The following is a 20,521-nucleotide window of genomic DNA, read 5'->3' as shown; positions in this document are numbered from 1 at the left end:
ATGGTTTCCTTCAAATGGCGCATTCACAACTCCTATCACTTTTATTCCTTCACGTGATCTAGGTTTTTTCTGATCTGGTCTTTTCACCCCAATCAATCACAACAGCTTCACTCTTAAGCATTCTAAATCGGGTTCCTGGTGTACTATCATAACAGCTCGAACTACCACTCAATCCTTTCTCATGCTTTAGGCTAATATATCTTCACGCTCGACCCTGTTCTGCTCATCATTCTTTTCTCATCTTCAACCCTCATCTGTTTCACTTCTCAAGTAACACAAAGGTGTTTTCTTTCACCTCAACGCCTTCTGCAATATGTCCCTATTGCTTTGTATTACTGCATGCATGACTGGGTTTGAAGCAAAGCAAACGTCCCATTATATCATACAAATCGCATTACAGCGTACATGGTTGGGTTCTACGTAAAAGCATACATAGCATTTTGTCTAAACACATCAGCAAATGTTTGATTCTGGTGCCAGCGTGCCATGCTTTATTTACAAAGTTCATATAATACTTATCCAATTACACTCATGCATATAGTGGTGGCAATCACTCATCATTGCACCTTCTCAAATTGTAACAACGCAAGGGACTCAGCAGATCAACATTGGGCCGGGACTCTTGGCAGGTGCCCATATCTTCCCGCAATTTGCTATGCACTATTGGGGTCAACACTAAGCTAGCATTTGATGTTAATTATATTAGGTACAGTACCAGTCAAAAGTTTGGACACACCTACTCATTCAAGGGTTTTTCTTTATTTTGACTATTTTCAACATTGTAGAATGATAGTGAAGACATCAAAACTATGAAATAACACATGCGGAATCATGTAGTAACCAAAAAAGTGTTTAACAAATCAAAATAGCCACCCTTTGCCTTGATGACAGCTTTGCACACTCTTGGAATTCTCTCAACCAGCTTCATGAGGAATGCTTTTCCAACAGTCTTGAAGGAGTTCCCACATATGCTGAGCACTTGTTGGCTGCTTTTCTTTCACTCTGTGGTCCAACTCATCCCAAACCATCTCAACCGGGTTGATGTCGGGTGATTGTGGAGGCCAGGTCATCTGATACAGCATTCCATCACTCTCCATCTTGCTAAAATAGCCCTTACACAGCCTGTGGTTTGGGTCAATGTTCTGTTGAAAAACAAATTATAGTCCCGCTAAGTGCAACCAGATGGGATGGCGTATCGCTGCAGAGTACTGTGGTCCCCATGCTGGTTTAGTGAGCCTTGAATTTTAAATAAATCACAGACACCAGCAAAGCACCCCCACACCATCACACCTCCATGGTTCACGGTGGGAACCACACATGCGGAGATCATCCGTTCACCTACTCTGCTTCTCACAAAGACACGGTGGTTGGAACCAAAAATATCAAATTTGGACTCATCAGACCAAAGGACAGATTTCCACCAGTCTAACGTCCATTGCTTGTGTTTCTTGGCCCAAGCAAGTCTCTTCTTCTTATTGGTGTCCTTTAGCAGTGGTTTCTTTGCAGAAATTTGACCATGAAGACAGTTGATGTTGAGATGTGTTTGTTACTTGAACTCTGTGGAGCATTTATTTGGTCTGCAATCTGAGGTGCAGTTAACTCTAATGAATGTATCCTGTGCAGCAGAGGTAGCTCTGGGTCTTCCATTCCTGTGGCGGTCATCAGCCAGTTTCATCATAGCACGTGACGGTTTTAGCGACTGCACTTGAAGAACATTTCAAAGTTCTTAAAATTTTCCCCGATTGACTAACATTCATGTCAAACCTCTTAAGGATTGGACCCTTTGTTTCAATTTTCACCTAAAATGACATACCCAAATCTAACTGTCTGTAGCTCATGACCTGAAGCAAGGATATGCATATTCTTGATAGCATTTGAAAGAAAACACTTTGAAGTTTGTGGAAATGTTAAATTAATGTAGGAGAATATAACACATTAGATCTGGTAAAAGATAATACAAAGAAAAAACATGTGTTTTTATTTTTTGTACCATCATCTTTGAAATGCAAGAGAAAGACCATAAAGTATTATTCCAGCCCAGGTGCAATTTAGATTTGGCCACTACATGGCAGCAGTGTATGTGCAAAGTTTTAGACTGATCCAATGAACCATTGCATATCTGTTCAAAATGTTGTATCAAGACTGCCCAAATGTGCCTAATTGGTTTATTAATACATTTTCAAGTTCATAATTGTGCACTCTCCTCAAACAATAGCATGGTATTCTTTCACTGTAATAGCTACTGTAAATTGGACAGTGCAGTTAGATTAAAAATAATGTTAGATTAAAAATAATAGTAAAAATAAAGAAAAATTCTGCAATGAGTAAGTGTGTTCAAACTTTTGACTGGTACTGTATGTTGCATAATGGAATGCGTGGTTGGGTAGATGTACAGTGGGGCAAAAAAGTATTTAGTCAGCCACCAATTGTGCAAGTTCTCCCACTTAAAAAGATGAGAGAGGCCTGTAATTGTCATAATAGGTACACTACAACTATGACAGACAAAATGAGAAATCCAGAAAATCACATTGGAGGATTTTTTATGAATTTATTTGCAAACTATGGTGGAAAATAAGTATTTGGTCACCTACAAACCAGCAAGATTTCTGCTTTGATGCCAGCTGTCCAGCAAAGGGCTATGTGTCATCAGCACTTGGTTCCGAGGAGCATTCCACAGAGACGAGGCCATACCCCAAACTATTTCATAAAATTCCATATTGCATTCTGCCGCTGTTCGTTCAGTTAAGCCTGTACTCGATTGAAGTGTGACTGGAGGGAATAGGTTGTGCAGGATGAAGCTACAATCCTAAAGATGAAACTGCCTATGAGAATGTAATGTTCTATTAGCAAATCAGCATTATCCTATTAGGCTATGATTTCAGTTAATGGTAATACATATCCCTAGAGAAAGGAATAGTGGGTTGTTTAAGTCACTGTGAATATGAAGGTGTGCTGAGAGGTTCAACAAAGTGACGAATAGGGAGGTAATTATACAGTGTGTTCTGGATCTGTCAGCTTGACACTCCTTCCCACCCTGGACAATAGGGTCTCTCTGTCTCCGGCAAAGGCAACCTGTCGGACTCTTGCTGTTTACTCTACAGTACAGAAACACAGCATAGTCATCCCAAAACCCTCTCCTCTCCCGTGGGTGGAGGAAACTTCCTTGTCCGGAAAGTGAAGTGAGCCTGAGAAACTGCTCTACACAGCCTGCTGTCTGCTGCCAGGCTTAAGACACTAAGCTAGCAAACTTTCTCTTTGTGGCGGGTTTATTTAATTGTCTCCCTCCCTGACATCACATCAGCCACAGCAAAGCCCTGGCTTTTCTAATATACTATGAGTGGCTTTACTGTGTGTGAGAGTTTGTCAGGATGGGGCAGCCAGCCGCTAAAGATAAGAGAAAGGGAGAGACTCCATGTTTCATTAAATTTGACCTAATCTATATACAGCACTATCTATTTGCCAAAGTAATGACATTCTACAAGTTTTTAGTCACAGTGGATCAGCTTTCAAACACAGTGCAGTAGCATTCAGAATCTGTGCAACAAACAATTACATCTCATGGGAATGGTGTACTTTGTTTTTTCCCAGAATAGCAGTACAAATAGCTTCAGCAGCATAAATTGAATGTTTTCCTGTGAAGGTACAGTGTACAGACAGACTATCAGACATGGGAGGCTGGTGGGCGGTGGGACAGAGTATAGGCAGGAGGGCTTCACACACAACACACACTACTGGGCACAGGGATAATGAGCTCCGATGTGACTCGTGAAAGAACCTAAACCGACTCCATTACTGCTGCAGGCAGATACGCATTTCTGAAAGCCCGAAAAACACCCCCGTTTGTACACTGCGTTAGTGAGTGTGTGTCTGTGTGTTGCTCTCCTATTCAGCGCAGGTTCCTCTGATCCCCATGGTCAAACAAAAACACTGACGCACACTGGGGTCACACTCGCAAAATAAAATCAAACGGCCATTACACAATAACACTGAGAGAAGGAGACTAATGGCTTGGAGGCCTCAACAGGTTTCATTCAACTGTGTGTGTGTGTGTGTGTGTGTGTGTGTTCCTACATTATCTGGACCCCAAAGTACTAACATTTCACCTGAATATCATGAAAAGGGTAGTCTGGACCTTTATCAGGTCCTGAATTTGTTCAAATGTTTAAGGCATAGATTTAGGGTTTTGGAGTTAATGTTAGGTTTAGGGTTATGTTTAAAGTTAGGTTTAGGGTTTTGGGGGTTAAGTTTAGGTTAAGGTTAGGGTAAGGGTTCAGGAAAATAGGATCTTTAATGGTCAAACATTTTTACACCACAAAAAGTCTTGAAATTTCACAAAAACAAAGTATGTGTTTATGTGTGTGTATATATGACTATGTGCATGCATATTAAGCATGCCTTAAAAGTCCTGCTGTGCTTAAAAACGTAAGTATGAAACAGTGTTTTCAGGCTGAAAGATATAAAGACCATCAAAATGTTAATTCATTACAATCTCTTTTGTATTGTTGAGTGTCCTAGGGGACAGTGCCATAGTGGGTTCATGTCCTGTTGGTTTTGCTTTCTGATTGAGACAGGAGGGTAGCTAATAGCGCTGTAATCTCTGTCTATTTTTTCTTAGAAGAGAAATTCTACCATTTCCTGTCTCACTTCTTTGTGTTTGGATGTTGTTGTTGTTCACATAATAGTGACACTGCAGCTGCAGAACATAGATACAAACAAGTCATGAAAACGTTCGATGTGTTCAGATCAACCCAAAAAAACGGCTATTAGCATATCATACAAAGTGTTTCAGAGACCCTGCTTGCTCTGGAACTATTTTGCATAATACATTATTCTCTAGCAAGACCTGAAGCTTGGTGCGACCAAACGAGGACATAAAAGACTATTTAAGTGAGCCAAGCTCTTGGAAGTAATTGGCAGAGGAAGTTCTGAGACATGGTTGTAATAAAACCTAAGGAGATGACAACACAGTGGAACTGCTTTTTAATCAGGCAAGTAGCAGGTCAGCCAACAGGGAAGGCTTGACAGCCCATCAAAAGACTACAGCCACTATTTGGAATAATCTTAGATATGAAGCACATATTAAGTAGAAAGGGAAATTTACCAGGCTTGTTCCTGCTAAATGTGAAATTAAATGGGGGGCTGTGGTAACGGAGCTGGTTGAACAGGAGGAAAAAACAGGAGGAAAAAACAGGAGAAGACCGATTCAGTTCAGAGGAGGAGAGGAGAAGAAGGCAGGGCCTAACCCCAGCCATGCATGCCATTCACAAAACCGACAGAAACAGCAACAGAAGAGAAGAGGGAATCAAAGGTTGGCACGGTGCTCTCTGGTTTGTGTCACTACAGTTAAAAATGATGCTGTTGTGCTCTCTGGGTTGTGTCACCATGGTTAAAAACGATGCTGTTGTGCTCTCTGGGTTGTGTCACCACAGTTAAAAATGATGCTGTTGTGCTCTCTGGGTTGTGTCACCACGGTTAAAAACAGTGCTGTTGTGCTCTCTGGGTTGTGTCACCACAGTTAAAAATTATGCTGTTGTGCTCTCTGGGTTGTGTCACCACGGTTAAAAACGATGCTGTTGTGCTCTCTGGGTTGCTCTTCGCCCCAACACACACACACTCTCGCTGTCACACATCTAAATACAAACATACACACACACACACACACACTTGTTGCTAAGCAACAGCAATGCTCGCTTGATCAGTTGACTGCACGACCAAGAGTGTGAGTGAAGGAGTGAGAAGGAAAATGGTTAAAGAGAGAAAAACAGAGTTTGATAAGAGGAGTGAGAGATGGGGAAGAGGTGGGTAAGAATACAACTGTCTATTCTGCATGATGTGATGTGCTGAGGGGCTGAGGGGCTAGCCTCAGAGCCAACTGTCACTCAGCTGTCAGAGAGACATCAAGAAGTATCAGTGGAGAAGCTGATAGGTTGGGAAGTTTAGAGCACAAGTCAGAGACCAGAGGGGTACACTACAAAGCAAAATCAATGAGTTAGCCAGCTAATTTTGATAAGCAACCAGAAATAACTACTGATTTTATGGTTAAAATCATAGCTCAACTTAAATATGTAATTCGTTTGTTAAATTAATTAGACCATGCCCATTTCAAGTTTATCTTTCTACAAAATAATATCACAAATATTCTGACGAGTTAGCTCGCTAATCCTGCTTTGTAGTATACCCCTCTGGTTTATCTTACCACACACAGCTTACAGCTGCCAGTCCACACAGCACAGGAAGCCATGACTACCTCACTGACACAGTAGGAGCTCTACTGAGACAGCAAATGAAATAGAGTACTGTTGAAACAGAGCTACTGCTCCGCATAGTTCACCTTTACACTCAATACTTTACAGAATTCAATGATAATCCATTTAGCCATATCCTGTCTCAAAGGTACTTGTTGCCTGATTTGTGAAAACAGCATTAGATGCCATTGAAACGGAAAACTCTACAATTAATTATTTGTACACCGGGATGTTTTAGCTTGCACCTGTAACCAAGACGTTATGTCATGCCAGACAGTCAATTAAACATGCCATGTAATGTCTGTGGATGAAGATAAGGTGTATGTCAAGGCTGATATTGGACATGCTTTGGGACAGAGCAGGAGTCAGGTATGCTCTCTGTCTACTGTCTCAACTGATAACTCATTGGCATCCTCTCACATCACACCCGATGTCAACATCACACTCTAACACACAGAGACTAATTGACATATTCCAGAATGAGGCCATCTCTCAGCCAGCTGTGTGACACCCCTATCAAACACTTGTGATGAATCATTAAAAACAAAACAAACAAGAGGGGGAAGTCAGTCACAAAGGCCTGAAAAGGTAACAGAAGTATATTTCCATAAGCTTTACCAGTGATTATTCACAGAGTTTAAAACCATAATCGCTCCCACTCATAGTACACTGAGAGTGTTTTAACAAAGTTCCACTCTCTCTTGAACCCAGGGATACTTGTGGAACCCAGAGGCCTAAAGTAGAAGCATGTTCACATTCAGACAGCTGTGCATAAACAAACTGAAACCGCCTACAGAAAACACAATGGAAACAACACTTCACCTATGCTGAACAAAGTCACTTGTCTACCTGTGCCGTTTCCTATCTTCAGTATGACTCTATATTATGACCTTGAAAGGTCATAGTGATGCAGCTGTCTGGTAAGTAGTAATGTAAACAGAGAGCAACAGGAAACTGCAGAGGAGCACTTAAAGCTAAACATCCATATATCTTCTCTCTCCAGCAGCTCTTCAAACTGCATAAGCATACAGTACTAGTCAAACGTTTGGACACACCTAGTCATTACACGGTTTTTCTTTATTTGTACTATTTTCTACATTGTAGAATACTAGTGAAGACATCAAAACTATGAAATAACACATATGGGATCATGTAGTAACCAAAAAAGTGTTAAACAAATCAAAATATATTTTGCATTTGAGATTCTTCAAATTAGCCACCCTTTGCCTTGATGACAGCTTTGCACACTCTTGGCATTCTCTCAACCAGCTTCATGAGGTAGTCATGAAGTTGCTGGCAAGTTTAGTAGATGGCTGTACTAGTTGCCATGGTCACCTAACAAACAAGCTTGCTAGCTAGTCAAACCATCAGTCCTCCTAAATATTAGCTTGCTAACTATTCATGAAAATCGATTTCAACAATGGCAATAATGTTTTAACCTTTTCACCTGTGAGCTCTAATGGCGTGAGTCGTTTTATGCAGGTGATGTCAGAATGCACTCACTGTTCCAAAATGTAATCGTTTCGCAACAGGACAGTTAACACGCGCTGTCTGCTACTTATCTATAGGCTATGTTTCAATTTTAAATTATTTTCTAAGAATTTGTATTTTCTAATAACAGTTTGAATTTAGGTGTGTTCCGCCTCCTCATTAATTCACATGGAAATAGACCCTTTCAATCTAGGGTTGCTGACCAAGCCGGCTGGTCGTTCTATCGGTTCCGTTGCCAGAGACAAGACCCAGTCATTCAGTCTTTTTGTTCTGTATCTATGGACGCGACCCAGTCATTAGTTCTAAATGTTCCATTGCCATACTGGCTGGCAATGTTCTTATCCCTTGCTTTCTAGGTAGCCAACTACATCTAACTTACAGTCATGTCAAAAAGTGCAGCCAGAATAACAGCAAAGTAGCTGCACTTGCATTTGTTTAAGCTGTTTTCTAGAGACATTTATTTGTATACATCCATCACAATGAGCTAATGAGGCATGATTTCGCCTGTGATAAATGTGCTCACTCATCAGGACACTGTTGGTCAGAGGATCTAGCCAACAACACAGCTAACACAATCACTTCAAACTGAAGCTGGAAAGGCCGCTAACTAGCTGCACTTCGTTTCCATTGACCTTTTTTCAATTGACATTTCTTTGTATATATCCATACATATGATGCCAGCTGATTCATGATTTCGCTGCCTTTGTCTCGTTCCGACATGTTCATTACTACGAGACAGCTGGAGATTGAATTTGAATATTGAAACAATGTTGCAAATGTCGGAAACAGAAAGCAAGGTATGTACAAATCTCCGCTGTTGAAAACAAAATGTTAGTCTAAAAGAAATGTGAGATAATGTAGTGGAGATCAGGTTTATAAATTACCTGGCTGGGCTGACGAGACAGTGGATTGAGCAGTCAGATGGAACAGAGTATATAGGCATTTTAACATCATAGATTTAGCCGGTGGTAAATGGTGGAATAGACACCATTTACGGTTTTAACTAATCAGCATTCACGATTAGACCCTATAGACCACGATATATCAGCTCTGTAGAATTCATTGGTGATAGTTCATCCTTAAATGTTCTGTTTGAGCTGCTTTTGAAAGCAAAAGTTGAATTGAAAACATTCCTACCAGCAAATTAACACATTTCTAGTGGCAAATGTGCTAAATTATAACCCTGGTATGAAAGGGATAATCAACTCAGGGCTCTATGCGTTTTCTGGAAAATAATGCAACTCAGTGGAAGGTCAGTTCCACTCTGCGTGTCGTGGAACACACCTTCCGGGTCCTTCATTATTTTCCATAGAACGCAGAGCCCCTCATTGATTATCCCTTAGAATGCCCTTCAAGCCAATCAGAAACAAGTATTCAACAACGCCGTGGTATAAAGAATGTTTATGCCTCATATCTGTTCTGACCTTTTCGAAGAAAGTAAAAACATAAGAAATCATGTGTCGTTATTAATGATACCTTCTTATCAAATGTACAAGTTAAAATGACAGTATGCGTATGTGTCTGCTGTCTACCTTTCCTTTTTAAAGATCTATATAGTGTATTTACAGTAACAGTCAACATTTTGGACACACCTACTCATTGCAGGGTTTTTCTTTATTTTTAATATTTTCTACATTGTACAATAATAGTGAAGTCATCAAAACTATGAAATAACACATATGGAATCATGTAGTAACCAAAAAAGTGTTTAGCAAATCAAAATATATTTTGTATTTGAGATTCTTCAAAGTAGCCACCCTTTCCTTGATGACAGCATTGCACACTCTTGGAATTCTCTCAACCAGCTTCATGAGGTAGTCACCTGGAATGCATTTCAATTAACAGGTGTGCCTTAAATTTGTGGAATTTCTTTCCTTCTTAATGCGTTTGAGCCAATCAGCTGTGTTGAGACAAGGTAGGGGTGGTTTACAGAAGATAGCCCTATTTGGTAAAAGACCAGGTCCATATTATGACAAGAACAGCTCAAATAAACGAAGAGAAATGACAGTCCATCATTACTTTAAGACATGAAGGTCAGTCAATGCGGAACATTTCAAAAACGTTGAAGTTTCTTCAGGTGCAGTCACAAAAACCATCAAGCCCTATGATGAAACTGACTGTCATGATGACTGCCACAGGAACGGAAGACCCAGAGTTAACTCTGCTAAAGAGGATAAGTTCATAAGAGTTACCAAGCTCAGAAATTGCCGCCCAAATAAATGCTTCACAGAGTTCAAGTAACAGACACATCTCACCATCAACTATTCAGAGGAGACTGTGCAAATCAGTCCTTCAAGGTTGAATTGCTGCAAAGAAACCACTACTTAAGGACACTAATAAGAAGAAGAGATTTTTGGTTCCAACCACCGAATAGTTGAATGGCTGATCTCCGCGTGTGTGGTTCCCACTGTGAAGCATGGAGGAGGTGGTGTGATGGTGTGGGGGTGCTTTGCTGGTGACACTGTCTGTGATTTATTTAGAATTTAAGGCACACTTAACCAGCATGGCTACCACAGCATTCTGCAGCGATATGCCATCCCATCTGGTTTGCGCATAGTGGAACTATCATTTGTTTTTCAACAGGCCAACGACCTAACACACCTCCAGGCTGTGTAAGGGCTATTTGACCAAGAAGGAGAGTGATGGAGTGCTGTATCAGATGACCTGGCCTCCACAATCACCTGACCTCAACCCAATTGAGATGGTTTGGTATGAGTTGGACCACAGAGTGAAGGAAAAGCAGCCAACAAGTGCTCAGCATATGTGGGAACTCCTTCAAGAACTTCAAGCATTCCAGGTGAAGCTGGTTGAGAGAATGCCAACAGTGTGCAAAGCTGTCATCAAGGCAAAGGGTGGCTATTTTGATTCGTTTAACACTTTTTTGGTTACTACATGATTCCATATGTGTTATTTCATAGTTTTGATGTCTTCACTAGTATTCTACAATGTATAAAATAGTAAAAAATAAAGAAAAACCCTGCAATGAGTAGGTGTGTCCAAACTTTTGACTGGTGCTGTACAAAACTTGAGACAACTCTCAGATGACAGGGAAAGGGGAAATGGTTTACTTAATCAGGATGAGGTATTCTTCTAAACCACAGCTCGAGACAACAACTAAACGCTCCTCAATATGCATAACAGTCTTAAAGGTCTTAGTGACACTAGTTAATTAGAACTAAAGAGAACCTGCTCCTGAGAGAACTTGTCAGGGCGGTGGAAAACCTTTCCCAGTACAATTCACAGTTCAATTATTAAACTGCAGAGTGAGAGGGTTGGAGCTCAACATTATACTATCCTGTTGCAGCAGTAGTACAGTATGAGGTGGACTCTTACCTTTCTCTAATGAGGTGATGCCCATGGAGGGTTGTCCTAGGCTGGCCTTCCTCTCCCACTTGCCCTCGTCAGGGTTGTAGACCTCCACGGAGGACAGGGGGCTCTGCTGGCCATCCATGCCCCCCATTACCATCACCTGACCCCCCAGGGCCACCGCTGATGCCCCCGCACGGGCTGTAGGGAGTGGAGGTAACTGGGTCCATGTCTGGCTCTCTATGTCCAGCACCTCGGCAGTGTCTAGTGGCAGGCCTGTCTCACTGCAGCCCCCGAGCACATAGAGCAGGCCGTCATGGAACACAGGGGTGCAGTAGACCCTGCACGTGGACATGGGGGGGAACACTTCCCAGTACAGGGACTTGACTAGGCTCACTGCCATCTCGAGTATAGGCATCTCTCCTGAGGCTGACGAAGGTGATGGGTCATTACATCCACGGACGGGTGGGGGGACAAACAAAAACACAACAAACAGAGAAGCAAGGGCACTGCGGATCAACCTCCGGTCTTTCTGCTCTGCTACCTGATCCCCTGTCTCAAGTGAGAGAGGGAACGTGACAGAGAAAGAGAGAGGCTACTTCAGCACTTTGCCAAATGCCTCTACCACCCAATGTTGTATTAATGAATTTGTTGATGTTTTAAAGCAGGGTTGCCATCTGCCCTTTTTTCTCATTTTACTCCATTCAAGGGCCTTTATTTTGGTAAAAAAATCACCACAGTTGATTGTTGTGCAGCTGTGCGCTGCTCTCTAGAGAGGAATACACTAAAACAAGGTTTTTTGAAGGCTTCCTATAGCGAACACACGCAGAAGGTGTGCCCGGCTTTATGCACAATCCCTGTGAAGTGTTAGCGTCAAGTGGAAGATGGAGCTGGATCAAACAACGAAGGAGAAAAACCTACAGGGTGTGACCTTCACGGTAATGATAATTCATGATAATCCACTGCAATGACTTGGAAGGAACCTGCATTCACATTCTCAGCCAAAGGCAATTATCCTGGGCTTCAGCTGTTATTTGAATCTGGTGAAGAGGGTAAAAACCAAAACCAAACAAAGGCTTCAAATGAAAACTGCCTCCAAGTATAATAGGAATAAGCTCTTGAGGTCAGACAGAAAGTTTCTAATTAGACCAAAACACTCAATTCCAGAAGGCAGCTGTCAGGGCCCAACTGGGGCTGAGGAGTAACTTTTGTTCCCCTGAGACACAGTGAGGCTCTCACAGAGATTCCTGGCCTGTGGAAAATAAAAGAGCCAGCCCTGTGACCCTGTGGACGATTCAGCCGTGGGCAGCCGGCGCTGTGACATTTACAGCCAAGGCCAATGACAGGGGGTACTGGGGGGTGGGGGGGTGGAGGTCTAGGACAGCACGATCCACACACCAGCAGTACACCAAAGGTCCCTGCTTCCACTGGGGCTCTCAGGGTTCGGGTCGCACCGACTGAATGTCTAATTGGTACACAAGCATTGTTAATTATAAGAACAGAGAGAGCATGTGACAGAAATGGGTGTTGTGGAAAAGGAGAAAAAGAGAATGAATGGGGAGGAGGAGAGAAATTGAGAGAGGGCAAAGTGAAGTAGACAGGTGAAAAAGAAAGATAGAGAGAAAACAGACAGAGATAGACAGATATGGGGAGATGTAGAGCAATCGTTAGAGGCCCGGAGGTGTGACGCTGGCTGAGTGCAGGAAGGGGTTTCTCCACCCAGAGAGAAAAGATGGACAGATATCTATCTTTTACAGTTCAGGAAGGATCAGGTCTTCTTCTGCAGAGCCTCTTATAAGTCCACAGGTGTATCTTCCACTAGCTCTAACACACCACCCACTGGGCACACACTGGTTGAATTAATGTTGCTTCCACGTCATTCCAATGAAATTAGGTTGAACCAACGTGGAAAAGACATTGAATTGACATCTGTGCCCAGTGGGCACACTCCAAGATGGGCCTCTCCTCTTTACCTCTTCTGATAGGGCTTGTTGTTAGGTTACAATGTACCAATGTATCCCTGCAGCAGAGTACTAGATTTGTGTTAGTTCCTGAAAGTGTTCAGTAGAAACACACCAGATGGGCCGAGTCAGCTGAAGGAATGCAGGCTCAAAACTAGAACAGTTCCCACAGGATCGATTCCAAGAGGCCAGAGATGCTAGCAAACGCTTTCCCCCCCCCCTCGTAATCAGAGTAGGTGGATTTGAAATTAAGGATGAAAAGTGTAAAAGGATGCACACTTGTTGGTATTCCAGGGGCAGGAATCTGACTCTCCCGGTAGTCTCCTGAAGCTCTTCCTCAGTGGTAGGTGTAGTCCAGGGGTGATTGGAGGAGAAGCGGGGAGTTGTGTTGTGGCAGAAAAGGTCCTGGAGGAGCTTCCCTAAGCTCTTACTCCTGCAGGAGGGTAAATCAAACAAGACAGAACAAGAGAAAAACAATCAATTAACTTGCAGGTAAACCGTGGAGAGATAAAAAGAGGGAGAGAGATAGAATGAGAGAGAAAGAGAGCACCAGTAATTGAGTGCCTCCTCAGGTGGGACTACCTGTCATGTAATTAAATCAAGCTAAACAAATCCCAACAGAACGAACCACAGTGGAATAAACTCCCTTGACGACAACAGTCAGATGCACTTTTATGATTTCCCCACACAGATTGAAAAAGACATCAAAACACAATAGTAACGGGAAATAGTCTTGACTTTGTTCGTTGGTACATATTTGTTGCAACAATGTTCACGTGCCACTATATTTCCCGGTGGAGTGGGTCCTGGATATCACTGTTGGTTTTTTCACAAACCTTTTGAGCTGCTGTGTGTGACCTACTAGATAGATTGTCTTTGATGTGTCTCAATAGGTGAATTCAAAGCACTTGACTCTGCAGGCTCAGTCAAGGCCACTGATACTGAGATCAGTACCATGACAACAACACTACCATTATGCCTTTTATATCTGCCTGGCTCACTTAACATCTATTTATATGTCAGTTCATTTTACTCTTCAAAAAGAATATGTACTGTATATTATTACCGAAGAAATGTAATGTAAACAGTATCTTTAAAATGGCAGCTATTGCATTAAGAATCCCAGAGACTGTGGCGTGTGGAGTATGTATGGTACATTGGTTTGGATGTGCAAATGCCAAACTTTGAGGGTCTTTAATGTGTAAATTCACCCTTTCAGGACTATACTCCTTTTGTTATCTTCGGAGCCCTTTCCCTCTCTCTTTTCATCCCTTTCTTTCCCTTCCTCCTTGGGCCGGCTGTGAACTCCCCCTCTCTCTTTGAGCAGACAGACAGCAGATAGAGACCCTCTGAAACGGGGAGACAGTGAAAGAGAGACAGTGAAAGAGACAGGGAGAGAGATAGCTAGAGACAGAGGCAGGCTTCAGACCCAGAGAAGTCACACTTCCAACCGCTGAAACCCCATCAGACCCCAGCAGGGCTGCTCAGCTGCATATGATGTCAATGCCACAGTAATAAGCTGCGAGGCGACCCATACGGCGGGCCCATACGACGGGCCCATACGGCGGGCCCATACGACGGGCCCATACGACGGGCCCATACGACAGGCCCAGCATACCCCTGGGCCCCTCCTGAGCATCACATCAAACTCATTCAGTCGCGCATGCAGTTGATATTTTACCACTAGTACGGTTTTGTCAGGAGTACTCGACTCATATTTAGAAGGGAGCTTAGGTATTCACACAAAAGACAATAGTCAATAGCCAGGATTGTGAAACAAATATGCATATTAATCTTGGTTCTGATTAACATTATCAATATGTACATTTGAATTGAGTTAAATGTTGAACTAATGATTAACTAATTGATGTGTATCTGAATTGCAGAGTGACTTGTTAATCAGGGGATCTCTAAGTGAACCAGTATTATGAATCTCTTATTATTACTATTATGAGTCAGAATCTGGTCAACAGTATAAGCCATAATAATGTGCTATTGTTCATGTTGCCTCAGCCCTTGAAACCTCTTGTAGGCTACAGCAGGAGTACAGGTCTTACTAAGTAGCCTCAGGAGGAGGATGTGTTTCACTTCCTGCCATAGCCACAGAAAGTAGGGGTGCTGAGGCAGCTGCAACACCCCCTGAAAAATCAAACAAATATACAGTACCAGTCAAAAGGTTTGGAGACACCTACTCATTCAAGGGTTTTTCTTTATTTTGATTATTTTCTCCATTGTAGAATAAAAGTGAAGACATCAAACCTATGAAATAACACATATGGAATCATGTACTAAGCAAAAAAGTGTTAAACAAATCAAAATATATTTTAGATTTGAGATACTTCAAAGTAGCCACCTTTTGCCTTGATGACAGCTTTGCACACTCTTGGCATTCTCTCAACCAGCTTCACAATGTGGAAAATAGTACAAATAAAGACAAACACACCTCAACATCAACTGTTCAGAGGAGACTGTGTGTATGAGCAATGGACATTAGACTGGTGGAAAGCTGTCCTTTGGTCTGGAGTCCAAATGTGAGATTTTTGGTTCCAGCTGCTGTGTCTTTGTCAGACACACTGTGGGTGAATGGATGATCTCCTCATGTGTAGTTCCCACCGTAAAGCATGGAGGAGGTGGTGTGATGGTGCTTTGCTGGTGACCCAGTCTGTGATTTATTTAGAATTTAAGGCACACTTAACCAGCATGCTACCACAGCATACTGCCGCGATACGGCATCCCATCGGGTTTGGACTTAGTGGGACTATCGTCTGTTTTTCAATAGGATAATGACCCAACTCACCTCCAGGCTGTGTAAGGACTATTTGACCAAGAAGGAGAGTGATGGAGTGCGGCATCAGATGATCTGGCCTCCACGATCACCCGACCTCAACCCAATTGAGATGGTTTGGGATGAGTTGGACCGCAAAGTGAAGGAAAAGCAGCCAACAAGTGCTCAGCATATGTGGGAACTCCTTCAAGACTGTAGGAAAAGCATTCCAGGTGAATCTGGTTGAGAGACTGCCAAGTGTTTAAAGCTGTCATCAAGGAAAAGGGTGGCTACTTATCTCAAATATATGTTGATTTGTTTAACACTTTTTGTTACTACATGATTCCATGTGTGTTATTTCATAGTTTTGATGTCTTCATTATTATTCTACAATTTTAGAAAATAGTAAAAAATAAAATAAAAACTTGAATGAGTAGGTATGTCCAAAGTTTTGTATGTACAGTACCAGTCAAATGGGGCGGCAGATAGCCTAGTGGTTCAAGCATTGGGCCAGTAACCGAAAGGTTGCTGGCTCGAATTCCCGAGCTGAAAAGGTACAAATCTGTCATTCTGCCACCTTAACCCACTGTTCCCCAGGCACCGAAGATGTGGATGTCGATTAAGGCAGCCCCCCGCACCTCTCTGATTGAGAGGGTTTGGGTTAAATACGGAAGACACATTTCAGTTGAAGGCATTCAGTTTTTACAACTAAAAAGTTGTGCACTGGGCCTTTAATCATCCTGTATTAGAGGACCGATATAGCCATCTGCAGCTTGGGAAAACTACTTCCCCCGGCTATGGTTCCTGGGTAGGTTTTGTGAGGGCTTTTCTGTCTTCTCTTCAGAAAATGCACACAGAGACAATTGCATAATTACTACAGCTGGCACCTTTCAAGACTAAAACTCAAAACGGTTAAACATTTTTACAACCACCTCATCATGGTTCTCCTCTGTCCCTCTGTAACAAACACCCCTCTCCCGTCCCTGCTGAGAGTCGTCTTACACAAGCCCCCCCCCCCCTCCTCGTGTCCCAGAGGGACTGAGCACAGCGAGGATCTGAGAGGAAGAAGAGCTTAAAAAAACAGTATCAAGAGAACAAGCCACAGGCAATACCAAGCTCAGAATATATCATATACAGATAAAACCTCAATAGTAATGATAGCCTACATGCAGTAACTTGAAAATTACACACACATTGACAGAGATATGCATGAGGGTTAAGTTCATTATGGAATGGTAGTAGAACACTGAAATGTGTTGCATATTGAAATCATTTGGGGGTAAATTATTTTCCACTGATCAGTGCAAATGAATGCGGAGAGACGGTAAATAGCTTCCTCTTTGAGAATGCATCCCTACAAGCTTGGTAGCACTTCAGTTTCACAGGAGGTCCAAATATTGCAATCAAAGGAAATGTTAATGTTGCCAGCAAAAAAACACTTTATATCAACCCTGAAATGACAAAAAATGTGATGGTATCTCTATAAATAACAAAATGTCTATCTACATTGTCAGAAACCCTTTAACAGTTGGTATTACAGCATGTCCAAGAGCCTTCTGGTTCTCTGGGCTTAGCAACTAACATGCTGATGAGACAATCACAACCACTCTGGTCGATTTGGCTAAATGGAGATGCCCATGGAGGGCTAATGTCTGTCAACTGTCTGGGCAGATCCAGCACATCGTAGAACTAATCAAAGCGTCTTCACAACGATCAGGCTGCCTCTTCCCCAAAGAAAAGAGTGATTAACAAATGGAGGGAACCAGCAGACACACACAAAGAGGATGGAGAATTTCAATTGAGATTAAAGTAGCGTGTGAAAAATAATTTACAGTCTGACAGTACACACACACACATGCATACACACACTAATTTATATTGTGAACGAGAGAAAGAGAGAAAGAGGAATGGAGGAGGGATATATGGAGAGAGACAGAGAGGGAATGAGTACAGGGGGAGGAAGAATGTGAGAGCTAAATACAAAGTGAGAGAATGTGTGAGAGAAAAAGATAGTGAGAGAGAGAGAAAGAAAGAGGAAAAGAGAGTGATATGATGAATGGTGAATTTGCATTTTAATTTGAGATAGAGAGAGGGACAGGGTTGTGACTATAGGAATTACAGCTATGGCCGGAAGTGACTCTTCGTAGAAAGTTAGGAGAGCATTTTAGCTACCTCTAACCTTTTTCCTAACCTGAACCTAATTCTCCTAAACTGCCACAAGAATTATCCTAACCTGCTACGAAAAAGTAACTTCCGGTCGTTACTGTATTCCACCTAATCAGAACCGAGGAAGAGGTGGGAAGAAAGACATAAAAACATTTCTGATCACTGGACTCAGCTGCCACTCTAATGAAACAGCAGGAAAAATGGCCACTGGTACCCCTTAGGTCAACTGTCCAATCAGACGCTCCACTGACCAACACCATGAAGACAGCCCAATCCAGCCTTGGATAATCAGAACTGAAGGCCCTGGTATAACTCGCACCACAGCAGCCACACAACAGACTCATGACCCTCTAGGCTCACATACCGGCTGACAAATACCCATGAGCCAGAATAACACCTACGAGGGTTCACCCACCATCCCCATGATCCTAATCTCATCAGAAGTAAAGTAAAGTTTGCACAGCAATCTACAGTATATCCCAGAATATAACAGTATTTCACTGAAGTCAATCAATCAAATGTATTAATCTATTTTTACACAAGCAGATGTCACAAAGTGCTATACAGAAACCCAGCCTAAAATCCTAAACAGCAAGCAATGCTGTTAGGTGTCAGGAAACAAACTTAGCTGAGAGAGAGATGGTAATTCTAAAAGTGCCCTCCTCTCAGTCCTGTATGTACAGCTGCAAGGGTCCTGATCCAACCCAGGATAACAAGAGGTATTTCCTACTGAGCCACTGAGACAGCCAAGAGATTAATCTCACTAAAAGAGGCTAAGAGAGAAAATGTAACATGTGCCCCAGCAAATATAAACTGTGATAGATACATCAGCAGGTTTGGCCATTTTCAGAGAACGATCCATTTATACAACCATGATATAGACTACAAGCTGTAACGTTAACCCCTCTCCTTCTTCCACCTAATCAGATTTACCTATTGACTTTATATCAAGTCTCATCGATCCCCTATCACTTGCATTGTGCGGTCTTTGTCATATTTGTTGTCATGGCATAGAGTGCAAGACTGATACTTCACTGCTAACTGCATACGTATCAGACAGAGAGACAGGGAGAGAGAGAGGAAATAGGAGCTGTCATGTCTATGATACCACCACAGCTAAATATGTGGCCAACAACAAAACACATTCCCTTCCACTGATCAAAATCTCTCCACAGAGAGCAAGCAGAACAGCACTGGCACTTTCTCTCTCGGCTGCAGCTTTTTGACATGACTGGGTGTCTAGGGACCTCAGATGTATTCCATTCAGATCATCTACTTCTGAACCTTGATATCCTAGAACTCATGTCCTCATTAAATATATACAGGGAGGAAGGGGAGTGAGAAAGGAAGGGAGAGAGGAGAGAGGTGGACAAATAAAAGGAGAGAGATAGAGGGAGGAATGATTTAGAAACAGCTGAAACCAACAGAGAGATACAGTAAGGATGGAATAGGAAAAGCAATGGGAGTCAACAAAATAGATGCATGAATCATCTTCTGTCTCCATAGTGTAGTGGGCTGGGGCTGTTAACCAAACACCACTAACGTTCTACTTTTACTACCCAGGCGAGAACGTACCCCCTCACCCTCTCGCTCACTCACTCTCGGGGCACTTTCTAATGGAACCCTAGGCTCCCAATGGGACTACCAACAAGCTGTCTAAGAGCAGCACAGAAACGCTGTATGCCTCTTGATTAATGAAGTTCCCGGAGTTCCTGAGGGGAGGGGGGATAAAGAGCAAAATAAAGTGATGAAGCAAGCAGTTTTCTAACAACATTAATAATCTCGCTGGGTTGAGCATATGCCCTGACAAACCTCATTTGAGAGGTAAAATATGCTATGGGAGAATTCAGTCCCCTCCTCTTTACAGTGTATCAATTCATTGGATACTGCATAACAATACACCTCACACCATCTGCAGCAGGGCAATTACACATTTCCCCAACAGATTGTACTGATAAACCAACTGAGATGTGTGTGTGTGTGTGTGTGTGTGTGTGAATGTTCATCTAAACCCGAGCAGTGTGTAGTAATTAAAAAGTCATGTTATAGGATTATCTTTTTAGAAACAGGTGTCATTCCTGATCGGGAAGGCAGAAATTACCATCTGCAACAGGCCCCTTTAAACCTTCTTTTAGCGGCTTCAAATAAAATAACATGTATTTGTAAAATACACAGTTTAAATTCAAATCAAAGTTTATTGGTCCTGTACTCAGATTTGCAGATGTTATTGTAGGTACAGCTAAATGCTTATGTTTCTAGCTCCAACAGTGCAGCAATACCTAGCAATACAAACATACAAACATACAAACAAACATAATCCAAAAAAAATTAAAAACTGGAAATTAAGAAACATCAGAATGAGCCATGTCATAGTCTGGAATATAAATATACTGTATATACATATAATGGTGTGTATAGACAGTATGGACAATATATGAATAGAAAAGGTGTGCAAAGCAGTAGTTATTTAGGATGAGCCATGACTAGAATACAGTATATACAGTCGTGGCCAAAAGTTTTGAGAATGACACAAATATTCATTTTCACAAAGTCTGCTGCCTCAGTTTGTATGATGGCAATTTGCATAT

General features: G+C 42.2%; 1 protein-coding gene across 2 annotated transcripts in view; it reads right to left on the bottom strand.

The window, feature by feature from the left end:
* Positions 1-13,436, bottom strand: part of klhdc8b (kelch domain containing 8B) — a 108,046-nt gene extending 94,610 nt beyond the window's left edge. For both annotated transcript variants that reach the window (XR_016483310.1, XM_036988215.2), the window contains exon 1: positions 11,070-13,436. Coding sequence is in view for 1 of the 2 variants with exons in the window: in XM_036988215.2 (XP_036844110.1) it covers positions 11,070-11,460 (391 nt within the window). In the remaining variant the exon portion in view is untranslated. The remainder of the gene's footprint in view (positions 1-11,069) is intronic.
* Between the last annotated feature and the right edge of the window lie 7,085 nt (positions 13,437-20,521).

Source organism: Oncorhynchus mykiss, chromosome 9, assembly GCF_057628025.1.
Source record: "Oncorhynchus mykiss isolate SJ-2025 chromosome 9, ASM5762802v1, whole genome shotgun sequence".
NCBI classification, from domain to species: domain Eukaryota; kingdom Metazoa; phylum Chordata; class Actinopteri; order Salmoniformes; family Salmonidae; genus Oncorhynchus; species Oncorhynchus mykiss.
The sequence above is the reverse complement of the archived record's forward strand: the minus strand, read 5'-3'. Positions and strand labels throughout refer to the sequence as shown.